Source organism: Pseudorasbora parva, chromosome 12, assembly GCF_024679245.1.
Source record: "Pseudorasbora parva isolate DD20220531a chromosome 12, ASM2467924v1, whole genome shotgun sequence".
Taxonomy (NCBI): Eukaryota; Metazoa; Chordata; class Actinopteri; order Cypriniformes; family Gobionidae; genus Pseudorasbora; species Pseudorasbora parva.
In genome coordinates, this window is record NC_090183.1 from 28,646,002 (window position 1) to 28,670,235 (window position 24,234).

General features: G+C 36.5%; 1 protein-coding gene across 11 annotated transcripts in view; it reads right to left on the minus strand.

The window, feature by feature from the left end:
- lrrc7 (leucine rich repeat containing 7) overlaps window positions 1-24,234 on the minus strand; it is a 160,536-nt gene that overhangs the window by 48,904 nt on the left and 87,398 nt on the right. For 10 of the 11 annotated variants that reach the window (XM_067459743.1, XM_067459742.1, XM_067459740.1 and 7 more), the window contains 3 exons: window positions 3,556-3,758; window positions 2,829-2,946; window positions 2,634-2,712 (listed from right to left, as the gene is read on the minus strand). In XM_067459743.1, coding sequence (XP_067315844.1) covers window positions 2,634-2,712; window positions 2,829-2,946; window positions 3,556-3,744 — 386 coding nt within the window. In that variant the 5' untranslated portion in view covers window positions 3,745-3,758. The remainder of the gene's footprint in view (window positions 1-2,633; window positions 2,713-2,828; window positions 2,947-3,555; window positions 3,759-24,234) is intronic. The other variant, XM_067459744.1, reaches the window with a different exon arrangement.

Consider the following 24,234-nt stretch of genomic DNA (forward strand, 5'->3'; position numbering starts at 1 on the left):
AAAATATATTTATTCAGCATTGTCCACATTAAATTTCACCAGCAGCAGCATTGTGAGCTTTTGTAATGACACATTTGGCCATTAACTTTTAAATGCATCATTATATTTCAACTGCAAACACATGAGGAGAGTCTCTGCATTAAAGACCCACAAATTGCAGATCAATGTGCGGCTACACACTCAAAAGTATGCACTTTTTCTTCACAAAAAGAGCACATACTTTTAGGACGTAGTATAAGTAGGCGAATTGGGACGCAGCAGGAGCTATTTCCGCATGTTCAATCCATTCTTGGGGGGTGGGATCGCACTCACAGTGCTCGCTCGCTCACTCACACGGGCAGCTATGGAGATTCATGTAAATGGAGCGGTGTGGAGAAAAAGGTGAGTGTTTTAACTTTTCAAATGAATTCCTATGAAAGTTAAGCTTCCAAATGGCACTGAAAACGTGCCAGACTGAAAACACGCTGTGAATGTATGCCTGCGCTTACCTCAGCTCTAGTGATGAATGTAATCTGACTCCTGCTGTGTTTGTGTGTCTGTTCTCAAATAGAACTGATTTTATGAAAATGAACGCTTTTATAATTTTATAAAATTAGTGTCTGTTCTCTAATTGAACTGATTTTATGAAAATTAACGCGGTGGGCAATTGATCCAGTGAGTGGCCTCGTAGGGCAGTGGCCTCATAAGTGCATTCTGGGAGTTGTTGTCTTTTATCCCCATGAGACAATGAGACAAAAATAAATGTTTATCTCAATCCTCAAATAAAGATTCAAACAGTTATGAATCAGCCTATTGATTCCTGATTCGGATCGCGTATCAAATTGCCAAACTGCTGAAATCACGTGACATTGATCCGAATCATTGATCGATTCACTGATTCATAACCATTTGAATCTTTATTTGAGGATTGAACACAAACAAGGAAGAGAAGACCATGCTGAATAAAGTCGTAGTTTTTGTTATTTTTGGACCAAAATGTATTTTCGATGCTTCAAGAGATTCTAATTAACCAACTGATGTCACATATGGACTACTTTGATGATGTTTTATTACCTTTCTGGACATGGACAGTAAAGTGTGCATACACTTGGATACGCTCTTGGACTAAATATAAAATATCTTAAACTGTGTCTGAAGATGAACTGAGGTCTTACGGGTGTGGGACGGCATTAGGGTGAGTCATTAATGACATCAATTTCATTTTTGGGTGAACTAACCCTTTAAGTATCACCTCTGCTTAAAAAGATTCAATCTAATCCTGTTTACATGAAATAAGCCTGTTTCCGAGCAGGTTTAAGCTTCACTATGACAGCAAGTCCAGGATGAGTGTCAAAGAACTAAACGATCCAAGATCATGCCAAATTGTTAACAATCAAACTGACCTAGCGACCTACAAAGAACAGAACCCAGTTGTCAACAATGATTGTCATTTTGAACTTTCTGGATTACAAGCCGCCATCAAAATGACAAATTTAATTACATTCCAGCTGCTGTAAGAAGAGGCCAAAAACGATCCGCCACCTGCAGCATTCATACACACAATATAGCCTTCTAGCCGGGACTCCTTTATGTATACAGACGTGATGTAACGACACAAAGACAAATGGCAGAGGCTTTTGTATTTCCTGTGGAAATCCACCAGTACCACTCAAATTATAACACATTATTACAAGCTTACCATTGTGAATCAGGCTATGGTAAGGAGATCAGTTTGAACACTGGCTGGTTATGGACTGGATCTATTTATTTTGGATAATTTTTAACCATAAAAAAGTTATGGACTGCAGCTTTAGAAAGAAAACTATATGAAAACATCTAGATGTGACATATTCTTGTCACATGTCTGTTTGTGTTAGGGCTTTCTGTTTGTATTCTGATTCGCTCATGTGCTCCTTTCGTTCAGTTGCCCGCCACTCCTTTGTTACCATGGTTACCTTCATTATTAGTTCATTCTGTTCAGCTGTGTTTGATTGTTACCTTGTTTGTGATCCTATACAAGTTCTTCCTTTTTTAGTAGATTCTTGTCAGTTAGTGATTGATCTTGATTAGTGTGTTGCTACCTGATCATCTGTTTGCTAGAAGTACCATTAAACCTTCATTTTGGACTTACTATCTTTCTCTGCGTTTGCCTTCCTGCAACCACTGTGATAATGCTGCACGTTCACTTAATACTTTTATCTTAAGGAAACCAGAAACACAAATAATCGCTTCCAATTAAGGGGGAAGAGTATCCATATACTGTATAATAAAATAAACTGTAGATAGGAAATAGAGTTTGAAGGAAATGGCAAAACTAGTAAAAGAAATGCTTTAAATTACATGGTTCTTTAACTTTTTTATAGACATTCACATTTTAGTAATACCAAATATTTGAGGGACAACATGAAATACTTCTATTCCACTATTCCACACACACACACAAAAAAATACATCACAGTATCATTTAAATTAACTAACAAGGCAAATGAGAACTAACGGTGGTCATATGATTTGACCTCAAATTTGCATAAAATTAAATGTTAAATAAAGAAAACATGGATTTGTCAACTACCCAAATATACATAATAGAACAATTATCAAACATTTCAGGTTTAAGTCATTCTGATTCAAGAAATGTAAGCAGCTCTACTTACTTGGCTATGGGATTTACACTGGCCTCCACAATTGATAGACATTTACAGCATTTGATGTTGTCTGGAAACTCTTGAATACCTGAAATAAAGCCACATTTGTATATAAAGGTGCAATCATATACAATAATACAGTACTATATGAATGACCAATGAATTAAAAAAGCAAATACAGAATAAGTTGAGTTAAGGATATACCATTTTTACTAATATCTAACTCCTTTAGATTCACAAGGCTGGCGATGGTGGTTGGCAGGCTGGAGAGGTCATTGTCAGGCATGCTCAACTTCTTGAGCGCTTGACAGTTGAAGAGTTGCTGAAAAAAAAACAGATGAAAAATAGAGAGATCTGGTTGAGCTTGTGTTAAATTTTTGGTGGAACTCTGAGGATTACAGTACATGCAGAGCCATCATCAATGTCTTAAGGGAAGCCATACCTGTAATAATCAGTAGGCTGGATGGAGCTGTTTACCTCCAGTCTATGTGCTAAGCTAGGCTAGCGGTGGGTGCGTCAGACAGAGTTATGGCAAGTAGATAAAAATGGTATGTATGGATGGACTTATCTAACTCTGGGGGATACGGTGAATAAGCTAAAGTCATAAAAAGCTGGTGTGTTATATTAAGCATGAACAGTGTTAAACATGAAACACTGTGTAAACCCTATGGCACTGAGTTCAAATGTGAACATACTTACTTGAATACTTATCTAAGGAGTATAACAGAATACATACTATAGACAAAATAATCAATAATATTAAGAAACTTCCATAATAACACTTTTAGTGCTTTAAAAGGTAACACTCCCATAAAAAACACAATTCCATGCACAGTTTTGCTGTACTGCTGTATAAGATAATGTTCAGGAGTTGATATATCCACTGTTAGGCAGATATAATGCATGTTTAAGCTGACACTTGACAACTTACCTTAGGCAGCTCCTCAATCTGGTTGGCGTCAAGGTAGAGCTCTTCTAGAGTGCGCTCGAAGCTGAAGATCTCCTTAGGGACCTGCTGCAGGCTACAGTGGGAATAATCCAGCACTGAGATGACCTCCTCCTCCCCCCGGAAGCATCGACAGGGCACCAGGCGGCCGATGATCTTCCTCTTAGTAGTCATCTCCAGACACTGCACTTTAGGAATAGAGAGGAAAAGAGCATGCTAGTTTATGACAGAAAAACATTCTCATAAGTATTGTATATAGCCGATTCACTAAATCACACACGTTCACACAAATAACTTTCTACATTACTAAAGTTGGTGTCGTTTAAATGATAAGCATTGTACCACAAATTGCAGAGTATGACTCTATAATTGGTACAAAAAGCAGATTGTCTAGAGCTTTGTGTTTTATTCGAGCTGAGGTAGAAATGTTTATTATCCATGATCAGTCAAATACTAAATTTATATTTGACAAGTGCCCATAGCCACAGACCGGTGTTACTTTCATGTATATTGTATCACTCCACCATGGTCTCTCTCTTTTCAGTGTAAGTTGATATACCAATTGCTGCAATATGTGCATCTCAAGTAATTTTTTTTTTTTGTGTGTGTGATTTTAATACACGTTCATACATTTTAAAGCCTTTTGATACATGATTAGATTTTTAGGAGTCTCCAGTTAAAGCATGAATAAGAAAAAAAGAAAAGCTCTGAGGAAAAAGGAATTATATATGCGTGTGTGTGCGCGTCCTCATAAGGATAGTAAAACCTGAGATTACCTACATTGGGGAACCAGCCAGCGGCCCCCACTTTTAAATCATACAGGAAGTAAATCATACAGGATGAGTTTTTTGAGAAAGTAAAAATGTAGAATGTTTCATGTGATGGGTATTAGGGGGTTATGTGATTTCCTGTGATGGGTTTAGGGGCAGGGGCAGTGTAGGGGGATAGAAAATACGATTTGTACGGTATAAAAAAACATTACATCTATAGAGAGTCCCCACAAAGATAGTGAACCATGTGTGTGTGTGTGTGTGTGTGTGTGTGTGTGTGTGTGTGTGTGTGTGTGTGTGTGTGTGTGTGTGTGTGTGTGTGTGTGTGTGTGTGAGAGAGAGCCTGTTTATGTGGTTTGAGGACACAAATTTGTATAACTACATGGCTATTACACTGGTATTACACTATAAATGTGGTTTATGAGGATATGTCAAATGTCCTCATATTTCAAATAGCTTTAAAAACATACTAAATTATGTTTTTTGAGAAAGTAAAAATGCAGAATGTTTCCTGTGATGGGTAGGTTTAGGGGCAGGGGCAGTGTAGGGGGATAGAAAATACGGTTTGTACGGTATAAAAACCATTACGCCTATGGAGAGTCCCTGTAAACCACATAGACCAACATGTGTGTGTGTGTGTGTGTGTCTGTGTGTAAATCACAATATACGTCAGGGTTTTTATATAAATCTATATATAAAATGTATGCCTTTTTTCCTTAAATTTACAGCATAAAAAAAGACCGGACCAGACATAAAAACCAACATCTAAGCACAAAAACCAACTTGCGCATGACAGCTCCACATTTATAAAATAATTAGCAAACCCCAGTCACAGATTTCTGAATCTTCCATAACAAAAATTGAATTATTATTAACCTAGGAGGCAGAGATGGTAGACCCTACTAGATCCCTCATAAAATGCACCATCCCCTTAATTTGAACCATGAGATGAGCATCAGAAGGCGACTGATAACATAATATCTGCCCTAAAAGACAAAGACAATCTGACATAAAGACTCAATGCTGTACTTCAGAGGTGTTAGTGTGTCGTAACCTGTGTCATAAATCAAAGCAGTTTATCTGATTTAGTTTATCATGAAAGTTCATTTAACACCTAAGAGAGAAACCCGTCTGGGAGCTAATCGCAAATAGCAGTCAGCGAAAAAGGAAGCAGTATAACACAAAATTGCTTATATCAATCAACTGTGACGAGATATGCCTCTACAGCCTCTGTCCTAACAAGAAGCCAAAGAGAGAGAAGAGACATGGCAGGCATTGTAATGTTCTTCAGGGATGGAAACACGCTGCTAAAACAATGTTTGAGAGGGCATTAGGGAATAATGTCTGAAATGAAAGACAAGCAGCGCTAATGCAAAGTGCTTTTGTCCCTTGCAAATGCAAATGTATCACTGATAATTAAAACATCCTCCACTCAACAAAGACAAGCAGCAGCTCTGGATGAATGACTACACAGAGGATTCTGGAGATTCAAATTTCAGGAAGAGTTTGTGTAAGACAGTGGAAATTTTAGGCTGATATTGCTTGAACACAGCAATCAAATATTATCCTGCTGCTCAAAAAATATGTAGATCTAAACTTGAACGTTTATGTATTTGAATGCAAATATAATTTCCATCTATTTGGATTTACACAGTTTTCACATAAAAAATGAAAACACTTTTTATATTTGTCAAGCATCCATAAATGAATGTCATACAGTCATTGACTGACAAATATGCATCACATTATGTTCATTAGTTTATGTTAAAACTCAAAACTCTGAATATTTGAAGGTTAGAGTCCAATTATATGCAGTATATACCTGAATTCAAAGCAAAGATCTTGTTCTTCCTGCTATGTTTTACCACAAAGATGTATAATTTGCTAATTTATAATTGGCTGGTCTAAGCATACCCCTTCATTATGGATGCATGTGCAGAATGTAAAATAGTAATCTAAAAGGATGGAAATGTTATATGCATTTCAAATGCAAAATACATCTTAAATTCAACCCTAGATATTTTTGATTAGTCTATGAAGTTCCTCATATGGGAAATACAAAGTTATTTTATATTATTATGTGAACATGTCACTTCCTCTCACTGATGATGTCCTTTTGAAAGGTGTTGCACAGTAACTAAACCAATTGGCAAGACTGATGCAAAAAGAAGGAAGGGTTACAGGACAGGCGATACTTTAAGTAAATGAATCGGATGAAAACAGACTAAGTGTCTGGAGAGGGCATAATTATTTTGTAAGGCCACTCCGAAAACATGCAATATCACTTCAGACCGTTGTATCTGCTTTATCTGGTCTCCTTACAGGCTTAAGATCTAACGTCCTTCCGTCTGAATGACCGCCACATGCCGAGAACTGTCATCCACCATGTCAAAGGAAAAACAATGTTTCCGTGGGGATTGTGAGATAACAAAACAATGGCCTGAGATAAATGGTTTTTAGGAGATGTGCTTGGAGGGAGAGATGATCGGTTCTGATAAGATAAAGTCATGTTCACCCACAAGACAAAATAAAAACGTCTCAGATAAGATAGCAGATTTTTCTCATTTGATTCAGTTGTATGTGAACCCTAACCATTTGTACAGCTCCCATGGGTCCTTCAGTGTCCTCCTTTTGGATCCTGAGAACAGATAATGCCAAGGTGCCACTACAGTCATCACGGGAGCTGAATCAAAATGAGTTTACATTTAAAAAAGCCTAAATTGATCTGCATTTCTCATTATATAATACAGCCAAAACATGCATACATGATGCATTGTGAAGGACAAGGTATGCATGTGACATGCTACAAAGAACAAAGTTGTGTTTGGCGTCACTAAACTATTTTGAAAAAAACAATAAAGGGTTAGTTCACCCAAAAATTACAATTCTGTCATTAATTACTTACCCTCATGTTGTTTGACACCCGTTCGTTCATCTTCAGAACCCAAAGTAAGATATTTTTGTTGAAATCCGATGGCTCAGAAAGGCCTCCATTTGCACCAATGTCATTTGAACTCATAAGACCCATAAAATGCACTAAAGATGTTGCCACGAAGTCCATCTCAATACAGTGGTTCTACAATAATTCTATGAAGCGACGAGAATAGTTTTTGTGCGCTAAAAAATAAAAAATAAACAACGACATATATATATATACACTGATGACCCATTTCAAAACACTGCGTCCTGAAGCTTCAGAGTGTTATGAATCAGTGTATCGAATCAGTGGTTCAGATCGCCAAAGTCATGTGATTTCAGCAGTTTGACACGTGATTGGAATTGTTGACTCGATATGCTGATTCATAAAGCTCAGAAGCTTCAGGACGCAGTGTTTTAAAATCAGCCATCACAATATATATGTCGTTATTTCATTGTTGTTTTTTTGGCGTACAGAAACTATTATCGTCGCCTCATAAAATTATTGTAGAACCACTGTAGTTAGAAGGACTTTGCAACAACGTCTTTAGTGCCTTTTATGGGTCTTGAGAGAGGAAATGATATTGCTGCCAATGGAGGCCTTTTTGAGCCATCAGATTTCAACATTCGGGTTCCGAAGATGAATGAACGGGTGTCGAATGACATGAAGGTAATAATATATAATTAATTACATTATTTTCTTTTTGCGGTGAAGTAAACCTTTAATAATTGTATTTAGCATAAATTAATCAAAAGTGACAGTAAAGACAAGACATATAATGTTATATAATGTCTCTTTCAAATAAATGTTGCTCTTTTGAACTTTCTATTCATCAAAAAATAAATCCTAGCATTTTTCAGATTACTTAAGCAGTTCAACAGGACTTTTGAAGGTTAGAGTATAATATACAGCTCTGGAAAAAAATAAGAGACCACTTAACTTTGATTTCTCAATGTTAAGTGGTCTATATATATATATATATATATATATATATATATATATATATATATATATATATATATATATATATATATATATATATATATATATATATATATATATTATATATATATAGTATATTCATGAATATTTTTCTTTCTGCCTGAGCAAAAAATGTTTCACCACGAGCAACATTTAATGTATAATTTTCTAATTTGAATAATTGGCTGGTCCAAGCATACCCCTTCATTATGCATGGACTTGTAATACACAATACAAACAAGAATATGTTTTCAGTGCCATTGAAAACTTTTCATTCCATTTATATTCATTATTCAAGAATGCAAAGAGTATAGAAGCACTCGTCCATCCGTCACACCAAAAAAGGAAGGGTTCAGGCGATACTTTAGGACAGGCGATACTTTAAGTAAATGAATCGGATGAAAACAGACTAAGTGTCTGGAGAGGGCATAATTATTTTGTAAGGCCACTCTGAAAACATGCCATATCACTTCAGACCGTTGTATCTGCTTTATCTGGTCTCCTTACAGGCTTAAGATCTAACGTCCTTCCGTCTGAATGACCGCCACATGCCGAGAACTGTCATCCACCATGTCAAAGGAAAAACAATGTTTCTGTGGGGATTGTGAGATAACAAAACAATGGCCTGAGATAAATGGTTATAAATGAGACAGACACCCATCTGTCACTCCAATATACACTTTGATAAATTGAAATTGTTAGTGTACTGATTGCACTTTAGGAATATGTTACCAGAGCGCAATACAACCATATTTTAAGATTTAAAAAAAAAAAAGTTGTTTAATGTCTTGTAAAGAAATACTGTATATGAAAGCCTGTTAAGATTTATATGATCTGTTTATTTGAAATCTAGTTTAGATTTTTTTCATTAAGTGCACCTTCATCTCATTATTGGGATTATTATTCCAAAGGAAGAAATGTTTGGTGGATTGCTACACTACACAAATTAATTACCGTAATCATCCACTGTTTCATGTGTCTGCCAGTTTGCTGTGGGTACACCATTACCACAAGTCGCGTAATGAGAGCACCCTTGATTTCAGTTCAGGGGAGACATGGAAATCAAATCTGTTATGTGAGAGATTCTGACTAATATTCTTGTCTTTCATTTTCTAAAATGAAAACTAAAGTATGTCAAAGGAATGGAGAGAAACATTAGTGCAAAAAAAAAAAAACATTAAGATTTTAGGTTAATATGAATGTATAAAGGACAGTTACGCTGTACGATTAAAAGTAATTTAATAGTGATCATGTTTTTTACTTCTCACTTAATTGACTACAATCATCTGTGATACTGGCTGGCTGGTTATTTATCCTGAAACCATTTTTTCTTTAATTTTCAATTTCCATTATCTTGCATTGATAACAAGCCTCCATGAGCTTGGGGTTGCCAAACATTTTTATTTTTATTTTGGCAGGTTCAACATGTAGGATCGGTGCCAGCCTGTCGGTGAGAGAGAGAACTCTGATTGGCTGTTCATCTTAGCGTACGAGTCAGTGCACGAGAATAAGAGCACTCTAAATAATGCTGGGTTATTTTTTAACCCAAAATGCTGGGTTAAGACTGTTGGGTAATTTTTGTTGGTTTATTTGATCACATTTTAAACACCATTGGGTAGTTTCAAATTTCCAGTCGTTGGGTTAAACCTGCTGGGTCGCAATGCTTGGTTGATTCTACCCAGCGCTTGGTTGTTTCACGTGCTTCCCGCCTTGATTCCTTTAAATTCGCTCCCAAACTGTCATTTTGAAAGGACAATGCAGAAGGCAAAGCCACTAGTTGCAGATGTTTTAAGATAAGTTCATATGTTTTCATTAATAAACATTTTAAGTTACATAATTATAGTTTTTTTTCTTCTTCGACGGCCGCAAGAAATTGTGAAGTGCATATACAAACATGCATATACAAGCAAGCTCTCCGTTTAAGATTTGAACAAATATAATCCAAGCGCCTTTGATGACGTGCATGATTACGTTACTGTTGATCATCTGTCCGTCATCGTCTAAAGCCCGCCCTGATGATTTCATTGGTCAGAACAGTTTCTGTTTGGAGATAATTACTCCTCTATGGAGTGAGGCCAGACCGAACTGCCCGGCCCAAAAAAATTGTGGGCGGGCTAAGTTCGGCTGGCATCCAGGCTATATTACACTGGTATTACACTATAAATGTGGTTTATGAGGACATGTCAAATGTCCTCTTATTTCAAATAGCTTTAAAAACATACTAAATGCACAAGCACAAGATTAGCTTCTTTCTCAAAGAATCGGTACAGCGTATTTTTCTTTTATAAATATGGTAAAACTAAAGACTCTTCGGAGATATGAAGGATGCAATACTAGGTACTAGGTACTGTATGCACTAAAGATTAACATGAGACTGGCAGAAATTGTGTTATGTACCCTTTAAAGACACAACATTTCATAAAAAATTTGTTCTAAAATCATTACACTCGAAACAGCCCCTGATATGACAGCACGTTGCTATGCAACAAAAAATAACGATCCAACATGGGAGATGCGCAATGATATGGTAAACAGGTCAAAGCTGTTGAATTGTGGAACACGGCTCGATCACTGTACTGGCCAATCAGCATTCAGAACCAGAACTATCCATTTAATGACCTTAAATCCAACACAGAGCACCAACATTTGTATCCAATAGGAAAGCCGACAGCCGAGTGCATACACAAGCAAAGTCTTGAGTGATTTCTCAGAGTAGCCAGATCTGCCCAGGGTGCTATGGAAACTGCATGACGCAAGACCTGCTTCTGCAAAGGCGAGAGGACACATTCACAAGTTTCCTAGCTCCGCTCTAGCAAAATGGCTTAATTTCTGTCTTGCAGTCGCCTCACATAAAGACATCTCCGATAATTCACTGCCATTTCCGTAGAGGATAACTCTAATGACTTTGGTGAAGCCAGGCCGCATTATGTGAGATCTACAGAGAGCGGAAGTGCCACAAGATGAAATGCTATCAGTGCCGCTCCTCAGCCAGTGAATGAGGTTACATTTATCCTGCCAAACAGACTTTAACATCTCTTCTGTTTTAAAAAGGTTATTTATTTGACTGAGCAAGGTTTAAAGGCACTCTTAAAAGGAATAAAAGCAAAACATTGCATATGGCCATTAAAAATGCATGTATATCTAACAACCGCATTTTCAGAGCCACATGCACCCTGCCTGACACATATTATTCGTAATAGCAGAAAACTGTTTCCTAGGAAACCACCTCCGGAGGCTGAAATGTATTTTCTTACAATAATTTCACACATTCTTCTCACAGTCAGTAATATGATCCACATAAAGGTCATAAAGGTCAGATATCACTTTCATAAAAGTTTAAACTTCTAAATCAAATTACTATATAGGCCTAAATATATTTTGTGCTTGTCTGTTGATCAATGTTTATGTATGAATGAATAAAAGTGATTGACTCTTCAGAAGACTAAACACATTGTTTTGATCTCTTGAACTTTTTGTAGCAACGTTTTGTGTTCAATGGTGAAATCTCACATGTTTAATGAAAGTATCTTCATTTGTGTTTCAAAGATGAACGAAATGGGCGTATGGGTATGGAACGACATGAGGGTGAGCAGTTGATGACAGAACTTATCATTTTGGTGTGAACAAACCCTTAAAAAACAAAATAACATTACATGTGAATTCAAACAAAACACTATTTACATTCTTGTCCATTTTTTTAAAACATCAACAGCTCTGAATTGTTTAATACATTGAATTCATCTTAAAATGTAGGAGAGAGCGGGCACAACCTAACACGGGGTTAGTAACACACATGGTTTAAAACTTTCCACACATGCTAGGATGACAAAATGTTGTGTTCCCAGTTCCCATACCAACACTATTTAGAGAAAAAATTGTGCAAAAATTATCTTCATCTTCAAAAACTCTTTGGAAGGTATCACTGAACAGTTATTCAACCATCGCAAAAGTAAATGTCTTAAGTTTATTTTACATCAGTTTTTTTGTCCTTATTTAAAATAAGACAAATCTGATATTTTATTCTTATATCTTTTATTTAACAGTTGAGATCGTTCTTTAATGTTGATCTAACCAGAGGGTGTAAGCAGGGTGTAACACTGCTTTACAATGTGTAAAATACTAAACCCAAAGGGGATTTACACAAACTGAGAAAGTCAAAAAGTGTTAGGTTGTGCACCGCTCTCCAAATGTAAAAACTGTTTTTGCACTGTTAAAGACTTGGATTCCCATCCTAAACATGGACAAAGTTTCAAAAACTAATGTTGGACGTTTGATGGAGTATTTCTGTGTCAAAAATACTCCTTCCGGTTTCTCACAAGTTTCGGAGAGTTTTTTTCGAGTACGGGTCCGCTTGACGTCGACAGAGCGGAAGGTCCTTGTATGGGCCGTACGGGCTCTTCTCCTGGAAAGGGTGCGCGCGCTTGACTAAGGCGAGAGAGCAAATGCACGCCCATAAACACTCGCTCAGCTGCAGATCCATTTCTGTCGCGCCGCGCTCCACTTTATTCCTATGGGTGACGTCAAGCGACTTTAACGCTTCAGCACAGCATTCCGGGAAGGCAGCGCTGCATCTGAACCGATTTGAACGCAGAAATGATGGGAAGCTTCTGATCACGCTTCAGTCGTGTCGCAAAAGTGGATCTCCACGGTCACTACTGTCACAGGACTTCATGAAATCAACAATGTTACCAAAGAAGTGTGTTTTTGACAGAGCGGTCCCAACGATAAAGGTTCACGGTCGTACTTTGGAAGCAGGCGGTGAGTAAAACTGCTTCAAATGTTGTTGGCTATTGTCGCGTAAGTAAACATCAGTAAACAACACGATCATGTAACGTTACAGTTAATTTATCATTGGAGTATGTGATCTATGGTGTGTGTTTAAATACATTTGTTTAGCTGACCAATACAGGTGTCCGTTTGTTTATTGTAACCCAAACAAAAACCTAAGAGACGCTCACACAAAGCGTGCTTCTTCATTTAAACGTGCTCCATTGGTTTTATATGTATAACGTTACACTAGTCTGACATGCAAAACGGTTTTGCTTGCTACTGCTATGGTTTAGTCGAATACAATAGTCCATAAACCAAATCATGTCATCATGAACTGCGAGTAAACACACACAAATGTTGACAGGCCACTAAATACAGTACATACCATAGAGACGGAAGTCCTGCTGTTGCTGTTTCTCCTGTTCAATTTATTTCAGCCTCCAGATCTGATTCTGGATCATATATGTATTAGTTGAATCTGATTGATCGCCATGGTTTATTAGAGTAACGTTTTCTTCTCCACGCTTGAGGACGTCACCGTTTTGTGCGCGATCGTCATTCTTTAGCTCCGCCCACACGATACGCCTCCAGCCGCTCGTTTTTTTTTCCCGGAAAGACTCAGTACAGCCTATATTTCTTTTATAAATATAATAAAACTAAAGACTTTTCGGAGATATGAAGGATGCAATACTACTCTATAGGTACTCAAGATTGACATGAGATTGACTGAAACTGAGTGTGTGTTAAATAAAAGAGTAAAAAATGTTTCATGTGGGGTTTGCTTGTGTTTTGTTCTGTTTCCTGTGTTTGAGTTTGTTTCTATGGTTTTTCATTGATTTGATTGTGGTTTGATTGTTTTGATTGGATTGGATTGTCTGTGTATTTATACCTGTGTTTATGCAGTTTATTGTCCATTTTCTGTATCTTATTAAGTTGGTTGTTCTGTTCTGATCTTCTATGCGACATATTCCTCAGTATTTTGGTTTCTTTTGAGTTGTTAATAAATTGACTTGCAACTAAATCTAGTTCTTTATTTCATCCCTGCTGCAACCCACACTGCCACTTTAGAAGTATTTTTCAATTATTTTCATGTTAACGACTGTGTTATGATTATTTCTAATTAAATAGAGCTTTTGATCTCTTCCATTGCTGAATGTGTGAGTCTGTGGGGTTTGTTATTGTGGGTGAGTCTGACATTGATCTCCTGGGAGTCCTGCCTCAGGACAGTTAGGCTCAAGGGGGAAACAGAGGATTATATGAGCACATTTGCACATTAATACAGAAAACTATTCTCCAAGATGTCTGCACAATTGTAAATATTCAAAATGGCAGGTTATTAATTAGCCTTCAAAGTTGTATTGTTAAAAAACATGGCAGGAATGCTATTTTCCAAACAAATGTCTTTCCTATATTGCTACAATTTTATCTGCAGATCAGCATACTAGTTTTTTCATTCATACATTTTCATCTCCTGTTATTGTCACTTGCACTGCCTGCCATATGTTTAGTGTATACTTCTCAGTAGTAAGGGTTTCACATGTGATAAATGCAGGGAAATAGTTAGGCTGAGAAGATTTCAGATTTAGAGACATGCATCCAAACCTTAATTGAAGATAGTACGAATGCAAAGTATCTAGATACGGCTTTTGATGCAACTAGCTTAGCGAACCCCGTACATTGTTCAGTTCCTTTTGTAGAGCCCTCGCACTGGTCACACAACTAGGTGATTGTAAGATGGCATAGTCACGGGACAAAACACTGCTCTTCCGTTCTGATCGAAACATTAAAAATGTTCCCCCCACTCAGTGACACATCCCCTGAGAAACCTGTTTAAAGTGTCCTAAATAATTCTAAAGTACAGAATGTGACAATAGAGACACCAGCCACCATAATCAAATGTTTGCACGGAAGCTACCTGAAATCAAAGCAAATGTACAGGTGCTGAATAATACTAAACATAAAAACTCTAAGATTGTTATTCACGTCAGCATAACTAGGCCAGTTGTCACGACCGGCTCAACACAAACCAGTTGTCACAAACCGGCACTTGGCCTACTAAATATTAGATCTATTTCTACAAGAGCACTTTTTGTAAATATGATCACAGATCATAAACTATATGTGCTGTGTTTGACAGAAACCTGGCTAAAACCAGACAATTATATTACTTGAACCCTTTCACACACAACTTTTTTTAAGGCGGACATTATTTTAGAATGCATATTTTAGAATGCAGATTTGCCACGTTTTCACAACAAAACTAGCCCAAAAACAAGCCCAATCGCGTCTCCCCAGTCCCACTCTCTAGCGCGTGCGGCAGCCTCCACAGCAGCAGAAGCTCCTCCAGGTCCTAGTGCCCTCCAGCTAGACCGCTATATATTTATACATGTAGTGGGTGCGCTGTTGTTACACTAATACAATGAAAAGTAGAATACACAAATAAATTGAAGTTACTTCTTGTTCTGAAAAAAAAACAGTAATGATGTCATAAATCACAAGCATGACACTTGTAAATTAAATACTTTTATATACAGTGTATTAATCTGTAATAAAATTTTACGAAATGGAGCTCTACAATAATTGTAGAATTAAAAGACAGCATCAATGGATGTCACCCCCACTTCATGTGCACAAACGTTAAATCCAAAAATACAATATTTAGGTTACAGCTGCATCTGGGGTGAAAAATTACTGACTTTATTATTGTTATTTTCAGAGCTTTTAATATACTCTTTTCATAAAAAGAACTTTATTAACATTTATTTATCTTCAACAAGAATCCTTTTAGTAAGGATACCTCAGAAATCTGAAACCAGAATGAAAAAAAATAGTTTTTGCTCAAAATGGTGTTGTTTCCAAACAAAGGGAAAAAATAAACATATATCGGCATCGGTATCGGCATCGACCAAAATGAGCTGAAAAATATAGGCATATCGGATATCGGCAAAAATCCAATATCGTGCATCCCTAAGTTTCATAGTACCTTATACCTTATAGTCCGTATGATAAGTTGATCATTCTAATCACACTGGTGTGATTGTACACTGCAGAGACCAGTCTGGACTAAAGATAGCTTTATAAATAATCTTCGTGAACTCTTCACCATACCAGATAGGTTGAAAGAACTTGACGTTGCAACAGAAACTATAGAATCTTTTTTTCCAGCACTTTAGACATGGTTGCTCCTTTGCGCTAACAGAAGATTAAAGAACGGTCTAATGCCATTGTATAGCAAGCACACTCGCACGCTCAATAGAGCAGTGCGGAAAATGGAGCACAGCTGGAAGAAAACAAAACTAGAGGTATTTTGCATTATGTGGAAGGATAGTGTTACTACATACAGAAAGGCCTTAATAACTTGTAAAGGTCCCATGGCATAACATTTTTATTTCATGATGGTTTTCAACATTAATATGAGTTCCCCTAGCCTGAAAGTTTTCCCCAAGTGGCTAGAAATTTTGATTGGTGTAAAACGAGTTCAGGCTGTCTTTCTCTGCCTTGAGAAAATGAGAGCTCAGATGAGCTGATCTTGAATTCCCCTGTTATGACGTCATAATAGAAAAGGTTGCCGCCCCTTCCTCTGCTTTGCCCACCCAGAGAATTAGTAGAGAAAGATTCAGTTTATCAGTCGATGTCAGCAGCACATGCTTTACCATATGGATTCAACAGCACCGACAAACAGTGAGTAAGTGTTCATTAATGCCTGATCTGGGATCAGTGAGTTCTGATGTGTAGCTAATCATTCAAGTTCACACAGACTTTCTTTCTAAATCGTTTAAAACTGTCAGTCCTGCAGCTGGCGGTCTTGATGCATCAGTGAATGAAGCCAGTGACTAAAACCATCAACTTCACGTCGTTTCTGTTAGTAGCATGAAACAAATCTGTTATTTAAATGATTAAACTACAGAGAGCATTCAAAGAGCACTCTTTATAATGTTCGGATTGGTCAATCACACGTTTGAATAACGCTGCTCATTATGCTCAACAGAAGCTCTTACTGTATTCATGTCGATTTCGTGTTTGTTGTTAGCTGTGGTGAAAGCATTTTGTGAGAGAAACAACGTTGCAAAGTTAACTTGTGTTTATTCAGAGATCTCAGATACAAACAAAATAAACTTGCGCTCTCAAAAACTCAGTACAATAACCCTTCCTCAGCAATCTTTCCCTAGCTCCGTCTCTCTCTGTCTCTCTCTCTCGACTGGCAGCGCTGCAGTGCCTGACTAAACCACGCCCCCTCCGCAAGTAATCTTATTTCAAATGCAAAGATGTCAGCCAATCACAACAGTGGGTGTTTTTACTGAAGACTCACAGACACGCCCCTTGAAACAGAGCATTCTAAACAGAGGGCTAATATCAGTATAGAAAAAATGCCTTTTATTTCTAAATTATGACATTTTTTGATGTAAAAACCATAATAACAATATAAGTACACCCCAGGAAACATTATAAAACAATAAAACAACCCATGCCATGGGACCTTTAAATCTGCCGACCCTTTGACTCTTTGAAAAAAAAAAACCCCACAACCCTAGGTATTTATTTGATTCAGAGGCTAAATTAACAAGAAAAAAATTGTCAAGTTTGGAAGTTCTGACATTTCCAAAACTGCACAGTAATAATGGCTTTATGAATTTCTTTACTTGCAAAATTGATACAATCCAACCGTCTACTACAGTATTACAGCAGTGCACTGTAGAGTGACCCCCTGATTAACAATTCCATTCATTCTTTGCAACAGGAGCGGAAAAAACATGTATGTTAGACCCTATACCGTCTAAGCTACTGAAAGAGATTCTTCCAGAAGTCATAGATCCTCTGCCACTGTCACTGTCATTAGGATATGTCCCAAAAAACTTCAAGATGGCTGTTATTAAACAACAAAGTTCTTTAATAACATTTATTAAACTGTTATAAAAACATAACTTGATCCTAGATTATTAGTTCATTACAGAGATATATTTAATCTCTTTTCGGTTGACTCACGCTGACTGACAGAGCCAACGTGTGCACACAAAGATCTCGATATATACAAACATACACATAATTACAGACACATCAAAATATTAGTCTTCTATCTGAAATATCCAGCTAGTATTCACCAAAACATGTCTTAAATTAATGTTTGGTTAACTGTTGTGGAAAACATCTGATGTGTAACATTATAAAACATCTGTGCGGTACAGTCTTAATAAATAGGCTTTTTTTATTAATGTTAATCAAACAATTGTGGTATCATGGAAGAAAAGTTGAATATACAGTATATTTTGGAAGAAAAGTTGAATATACAATATGTTTGGTGTTGACTTGGTGTGTGTCAAATTTGGAGTAGTACTACTACTACTAATAATAATAATAATGATAATAATAATAACAATAATAATATGCAATTATTACCAGGTAAGGTATGGTCGCTAGGTGATTTTGTTTTGGAACCTTCAGAAAATTTTAACTTGATTTTCCGTCATTTTTCCTATACATTTCAGTAATTTTTTGTCTTATTAAAACAAATCATACATAATTCTTCAATAACTAATTCTGACTCTATTAACTTTAAAAATGTGTAGCTCAGTCCTTTTTTGTCTGATTAAAACAAATCATACATAATTCTTCAGTAACTCATTTTTGAAAACTTGCTCATTGCGACTCATTTTGCCAGCACGGGTCACATATACTCACATATTGAATAAATAAATATAAATCACGAAATAAACAATGCATTGATAAAAAAAATAGATGACCATTAATCTCCAACAACCAAATTCTGAAAGAAAGAAAAAAACCAGATGTTTTAATCATTGACTTCCACCACGGACATTGCATTTCTGTTATTGACCAAACCCAGTTCAAATCCCACTAAGAGTTGGGATGAGTAGCACCAGATGGGTTTTTAGAATGAATTCAAGCAGGACACTAAATATCACAATTGTGTTCGATCTGTGTTACTTTTTCATTGAAGGCATGTGCCTTATACTCCAGCAGACTCCTAATTAAAATAATTCTTAATATTTGATCTATTATGTTATTTTATACTTGCAATAACATTTAAATAAAAACTGCATAAAAAGTTGATTATATAGGCTACACATTTATTAACTTAGGTTTTATGTCAATGTTGTAACCACATTATTTAATTTTTGTCACAAATAAAAACATTTATAAACTTACATACTCATTAGAAACATTTTCCGATATGTCATTTTTATTAGTAGTATATTTATGTTTAATTGATACTTAAGACACTAAAGGGGGCTGTACTGTACCAACTAAAATGCCCCTAGGTGGAACAAACTGTAATTTGCACTTTTGTCTGTTCAAAATAATTGAAAAGAAGCCTATAATTTGAGATTCGTTGCTTTTTCCTGTTGTACTGAACTCATATCGAACAATGACCCCAAAACAGAAGTGCGTAAAGAAACGTGACTTCTACCATTACACCCAAATTATATTGTATATACTGTATATTCTGCTGCATATCCACATCAATTGCAAAAAAACATTTGTACATTTATTTTTTTTATTTTTTTCGTTTTTAACAATTTAGGAAAACCTTAGGACAAACCAGGCTCAGTCGGGGGACCAGTTCTCCTCTGGCCAAACGTAGCAACATAGTGTGGTTTAATTCCAGGCTACACCAGTAAAAAGTCAGATTGTGGATTGGTATCATTCAAAATATTTAATTCAGTTCCTTCTGCTTGAAGATCGAATTCATCACAGCCGTATCATTCATCAGACGAAGCTGGCCATTGGGGTCTGTGCAAATGAGTTGTCTGGTTTATAGCCGAATTGAACTAATTTAAAAATTGATGATCTTTACAATGGAACTGAATCCACCACGACACGACTTTAGCTGAAATTTAAAAAATATATTTAAAACAATATATTTTTAGAGCTGCTTTACAGCCTATTTGAAATATGTTTGCCTCATTGAATCATTATTTTCCTGTTGATCTCTATTTGTATTGTTTAAAGTGCTATAAAAATAAAGGTGACTAGACTTTGGTGAAATTACAGACCAATACAATTAATAAATAGATAATCAAATTATCAGATTTGTTAGCTAGGTCAATAATATAACTGACAATTTCTGAAACCTGAGCAGCTAAAGAACATTGGGTGTTCTTTACACGCTGTCAGCTGTCAGATCATCCAATCACTGCCATTCTCCTATTAGACCGGGGATCTGTGAAAGACTTGATTCTGATTGGTAATCAGAAAGACTTGATTCTGTTGATTCACATCTCATATACAGACGTATGCAATTTTACTTTGACTTTAGACATAACCGACTGTGTTTATATACTTATATATATATTTAATACAGTATTAGCACATTAACTGTCCAGTAATCGCATGTTTGATAGACGTTTAGTGCGTGTGCTCAATATAAAACAGTGCATTGCATGCGAATGAAATGTTTAACCGGCAAGGCTTTAAAACGCGACTAAACACCCCCTAACTTTAGTGCATATGATTGGATATTTGCTCATATCAGCGCGTAGACTCACAGGCACATTCAAAAAGAGGCGAAATAAACTGAGAGAAATATTTCAAACGGAGAGAAATAGAAATAATTAATTATACGCAAAACCGGAAAAAACGCAATTCACCAGCACGTATTGAACCGTGAACGCCGTACCAAACGGTTCAATATTATATTGAGTATTGTAGCATCCCTAATATATATATATATATATATATATATATATATATATATATATATATATATAGCAACCCTCCCTCCCCACTGTAAGTATCAGCATATTACAGTCTGCCTTTTGGCTGTCATCTTTTCTTTTCTTTTCAGATTACCAAGGCTTCAAGTCCTAACTGTTATGGACCTCAATGTTGAGAGACACTCATCCTCATAGCCAAGCTACAGTAGACGTCCCAGGATTCACTGCACGTTTACACATTACCACTGTTCCACTTAAAGACATCACTAAAATGTCTTAAAAGTATCTGTAAATCACTCAAGCTAATTGTTCCATGAGTGGTTAATGCAAAGCTCTTGTATGTTCTATTAATCATGGAGCAAGAACCCCCATGGGTTGTCTACATGTCTACAAACCGGAAGGTTGGTGGTTCGATTCCCGGTTCCACCTGACCAAGTGTCGAGGTGTCCATGAGCAAGACATCTAACCCCAGCTGCTCCAGACGAGCTGGATGGTACCTTACATGGCTGACATCGCCGGCAGTGTGTGAATGAGAGAGCGAATGGGTGAATGTGAGGCAAGATGTAAAGCGCTTTGGATGGCCATAGGGTCTGTTAAAAGGGCTATATAAACGCAATCCATTTACCATAAAGGAACCATACCAAACCAAAGATAAACTTGTGTTTCAATAAACTCAAATAATTTGCCAAAGTGGTCCAGTCTGAAATGCATTCATAACACCATACTTTGTGTTATTACCATTATAGTAAAAAACACATTAACATGTATTTGCTAAAATAATAATTATGCAGATGAATCTCTTTTCCTTTGCTATTGAAGCAAATGGTAAAACAAAATTATAATTTTTGCTGTCGTCTCCCGTTCACTACTATAGAAGTTTACCCAGCCATAACAACTTCCACTTCTGAGAATTCTGTGGAAATGTGAAAAGGGTCTATAAATTAGTAATGAGTTATGGCAAACACAATAAAACTTTGAATTACAATCAAGCAATCCCAAAACACATGTCAGCTGCGACTGAAAGGTTTGAAAAAGCTCAAGTAGTTCCATGTAGGTCTATTTTAAATTCATTATACAAAATGACAAGGAAGTCAAAATGGTAGCAGGAAGATTGGCAAACGTGGACTGTGTAATTTTAGAGGGCACAGGATGTTACCTTTGGCAGCATAATTTGCCAGCAATGTAGACAGAGTACATCATTCTCTCATGGCGTTTTCAGTGGAACATCAGGTAACAGAAGCATATTTGCAGATCTTTCTAAAAGCGTATTCATCATATACAGACTTGCTGGGAAAGCACTGTGAAGCTTGGCATTGTTGTTTTTGAAAAGCTGAAGGTCAATCAGAGGCTTTAACAAAGAAAGACAACAAATATAGTCATGAAAAATGGCTTTTTTTTAAACACAGTATCATGTAGAGCAGTGTTTCTCAACTGTTGTGTTTTGAGTGGGTTGCAGAGTGTATAGTTAAAGAAAAATAACAATTCTAAATGTTTTTTTCTGATACAATGTTTTAAAGACGTGTGAAAGCTGTTGACTGTAGACAGTTCAAGTAAAGAGTGCTTGAGAATTTTTTTTTTTTATCTGATTCAGCACCTGCTGTCAGATGAGATGTTGTCAGGCTATGTGTCGGTGTAATTATTCTAATATTATTTTCGTAACTTGTACAAAATAAAAAATCTCTCAGTCTCACCTCAGAAAAGCAAACTTTCCAGTCATGAATGACATTGCTATGCTTGCAAAGCGCACAATATCCCTTTACTATATATAAGGAGCAAATTAAATTATGAGCATGAAACGCCAGTAGTTACATCACTGTGAAAACCCATTTTTTGGTTCTTCCTGGCACCTTTATTATTAAGGATGCATCCGTTCGGGCTCTTAGGCCAAAAGTGTGCATATTTGAACAAATACAGATTTATCATCACATGTTTGCAAAATATTTTGGGACCCACTTTATATTAGGTGGCCTTAACTACTATGTACTACAAACATTGAAATGTATAATTTGATACAATGCACTTATTGTGTACATACATGTTTTTACATTGTACTTACATTTAAAAAAATACCTGCATGTAATTACGTCTGTAATTAATTTCTGTAGTTACATTTGTAATTACACATTTGGCACTTCCCTTACACCCTACCCTTAAACTTACCTATACCACCACACCTGTCCCTAACTCTACCTGTATCCCACCTCAATATCAGCAAAAATGCTTTGCAATACAATTTGAACACAGTAGGTACATAGTACTTAGATTTTTTTTTTGTACTTAAGGCCACCTAATATAAAGTGGGGCCATATTTTGTCAAACAGAATAACATTTTGGTTAATTTCTCACTAAGTTGCTGATCTGAAGAGCTGAATGGCATTCAGAGCGATCTCTGTGTCTGATTTATTCCTGCTGCATGTCACTGCTGTCGATTATCTTACGTGACTCAATGTGACCATAATCCTGCCCCTTCTGGCCATGCTGTTCTGTACACTTCCTTATAATCATCTCTCTGTTGTAAACATTTATATACATGAAAAAGGGAAGCTAATAAACACACAATTACGATGGCATATGGTTTGTGTTTACATATTGCTCAATCACGCGAATTTGATCATGGGAAGCTAAAATTGTGACTGTGATTAAAATTTAATTAATTGTCCAGCCCTACATAACTGGTACATGTATGTCATGTGTTAGCAGGGAAGGATTTGCATAAATGTATGATGTTAAGTCCTCACAATCACTGTCCTTTTTAACAGTACTGTATATCTTAGTATTGCATTTTTACCATGGTAAATGTAGTTTCTGTAATCTTAACCGAAATATCCACTTTATTTTCATTTTGGTTGCTCATACCACTTCTATATTGTATTTGTAAAACTAGATAAGTAAATTGGCATGGTGCTGGTGTGTGTCAACCATTTTTGAGAAATGCATTTACCTGGTTTCTAGAAATTCGTATCGTGGCTTAATGACCATGGGAAAATGTGGGTCCCATGGCCAAACTAGTTGAGAACCACTGCGGTAGAGACATCTGTCACAAGCGTTCATGCGTGAATCGGTTGATGAAACATGAATATTCTGTGTCTGTTAGTCAAGCAAACGGATGCTAAAGATGCTTATAACCTCTCCATGCCCAGTCAAAGACATTCTGTTGGGTTCACTGAACAATTGTTGAACCTCTCCAAAAAGGAGACAACTGTTTGGACAGAACTGCTGTGATGACCAGGAAACCTGCTTTCCCTCCATTTGGCTCTGCCCCATTTCTCCTTCTCAATGACCATGACTGCTCAGAACAGACTCACTGCTGCCTCAGCATGAGGCACAGCTATTTGGCAGACACTGCAGCTTTCTCCAGTAATCAGAGGCAGAAGACATGCAGGAAAACAAATATGCCCCAGGGATCTTCAAACCTATCCTTCCCAGAGCAATGCAAATATAGAGCCACGGCTTTAAATTCAGAATCAATTAATGATCCACTGGCAAGGCATCATTTTATTTCTTTCACTACAAAGCGAAATCAATAATGGTAAAGGAAACTCTTTTGAATTAA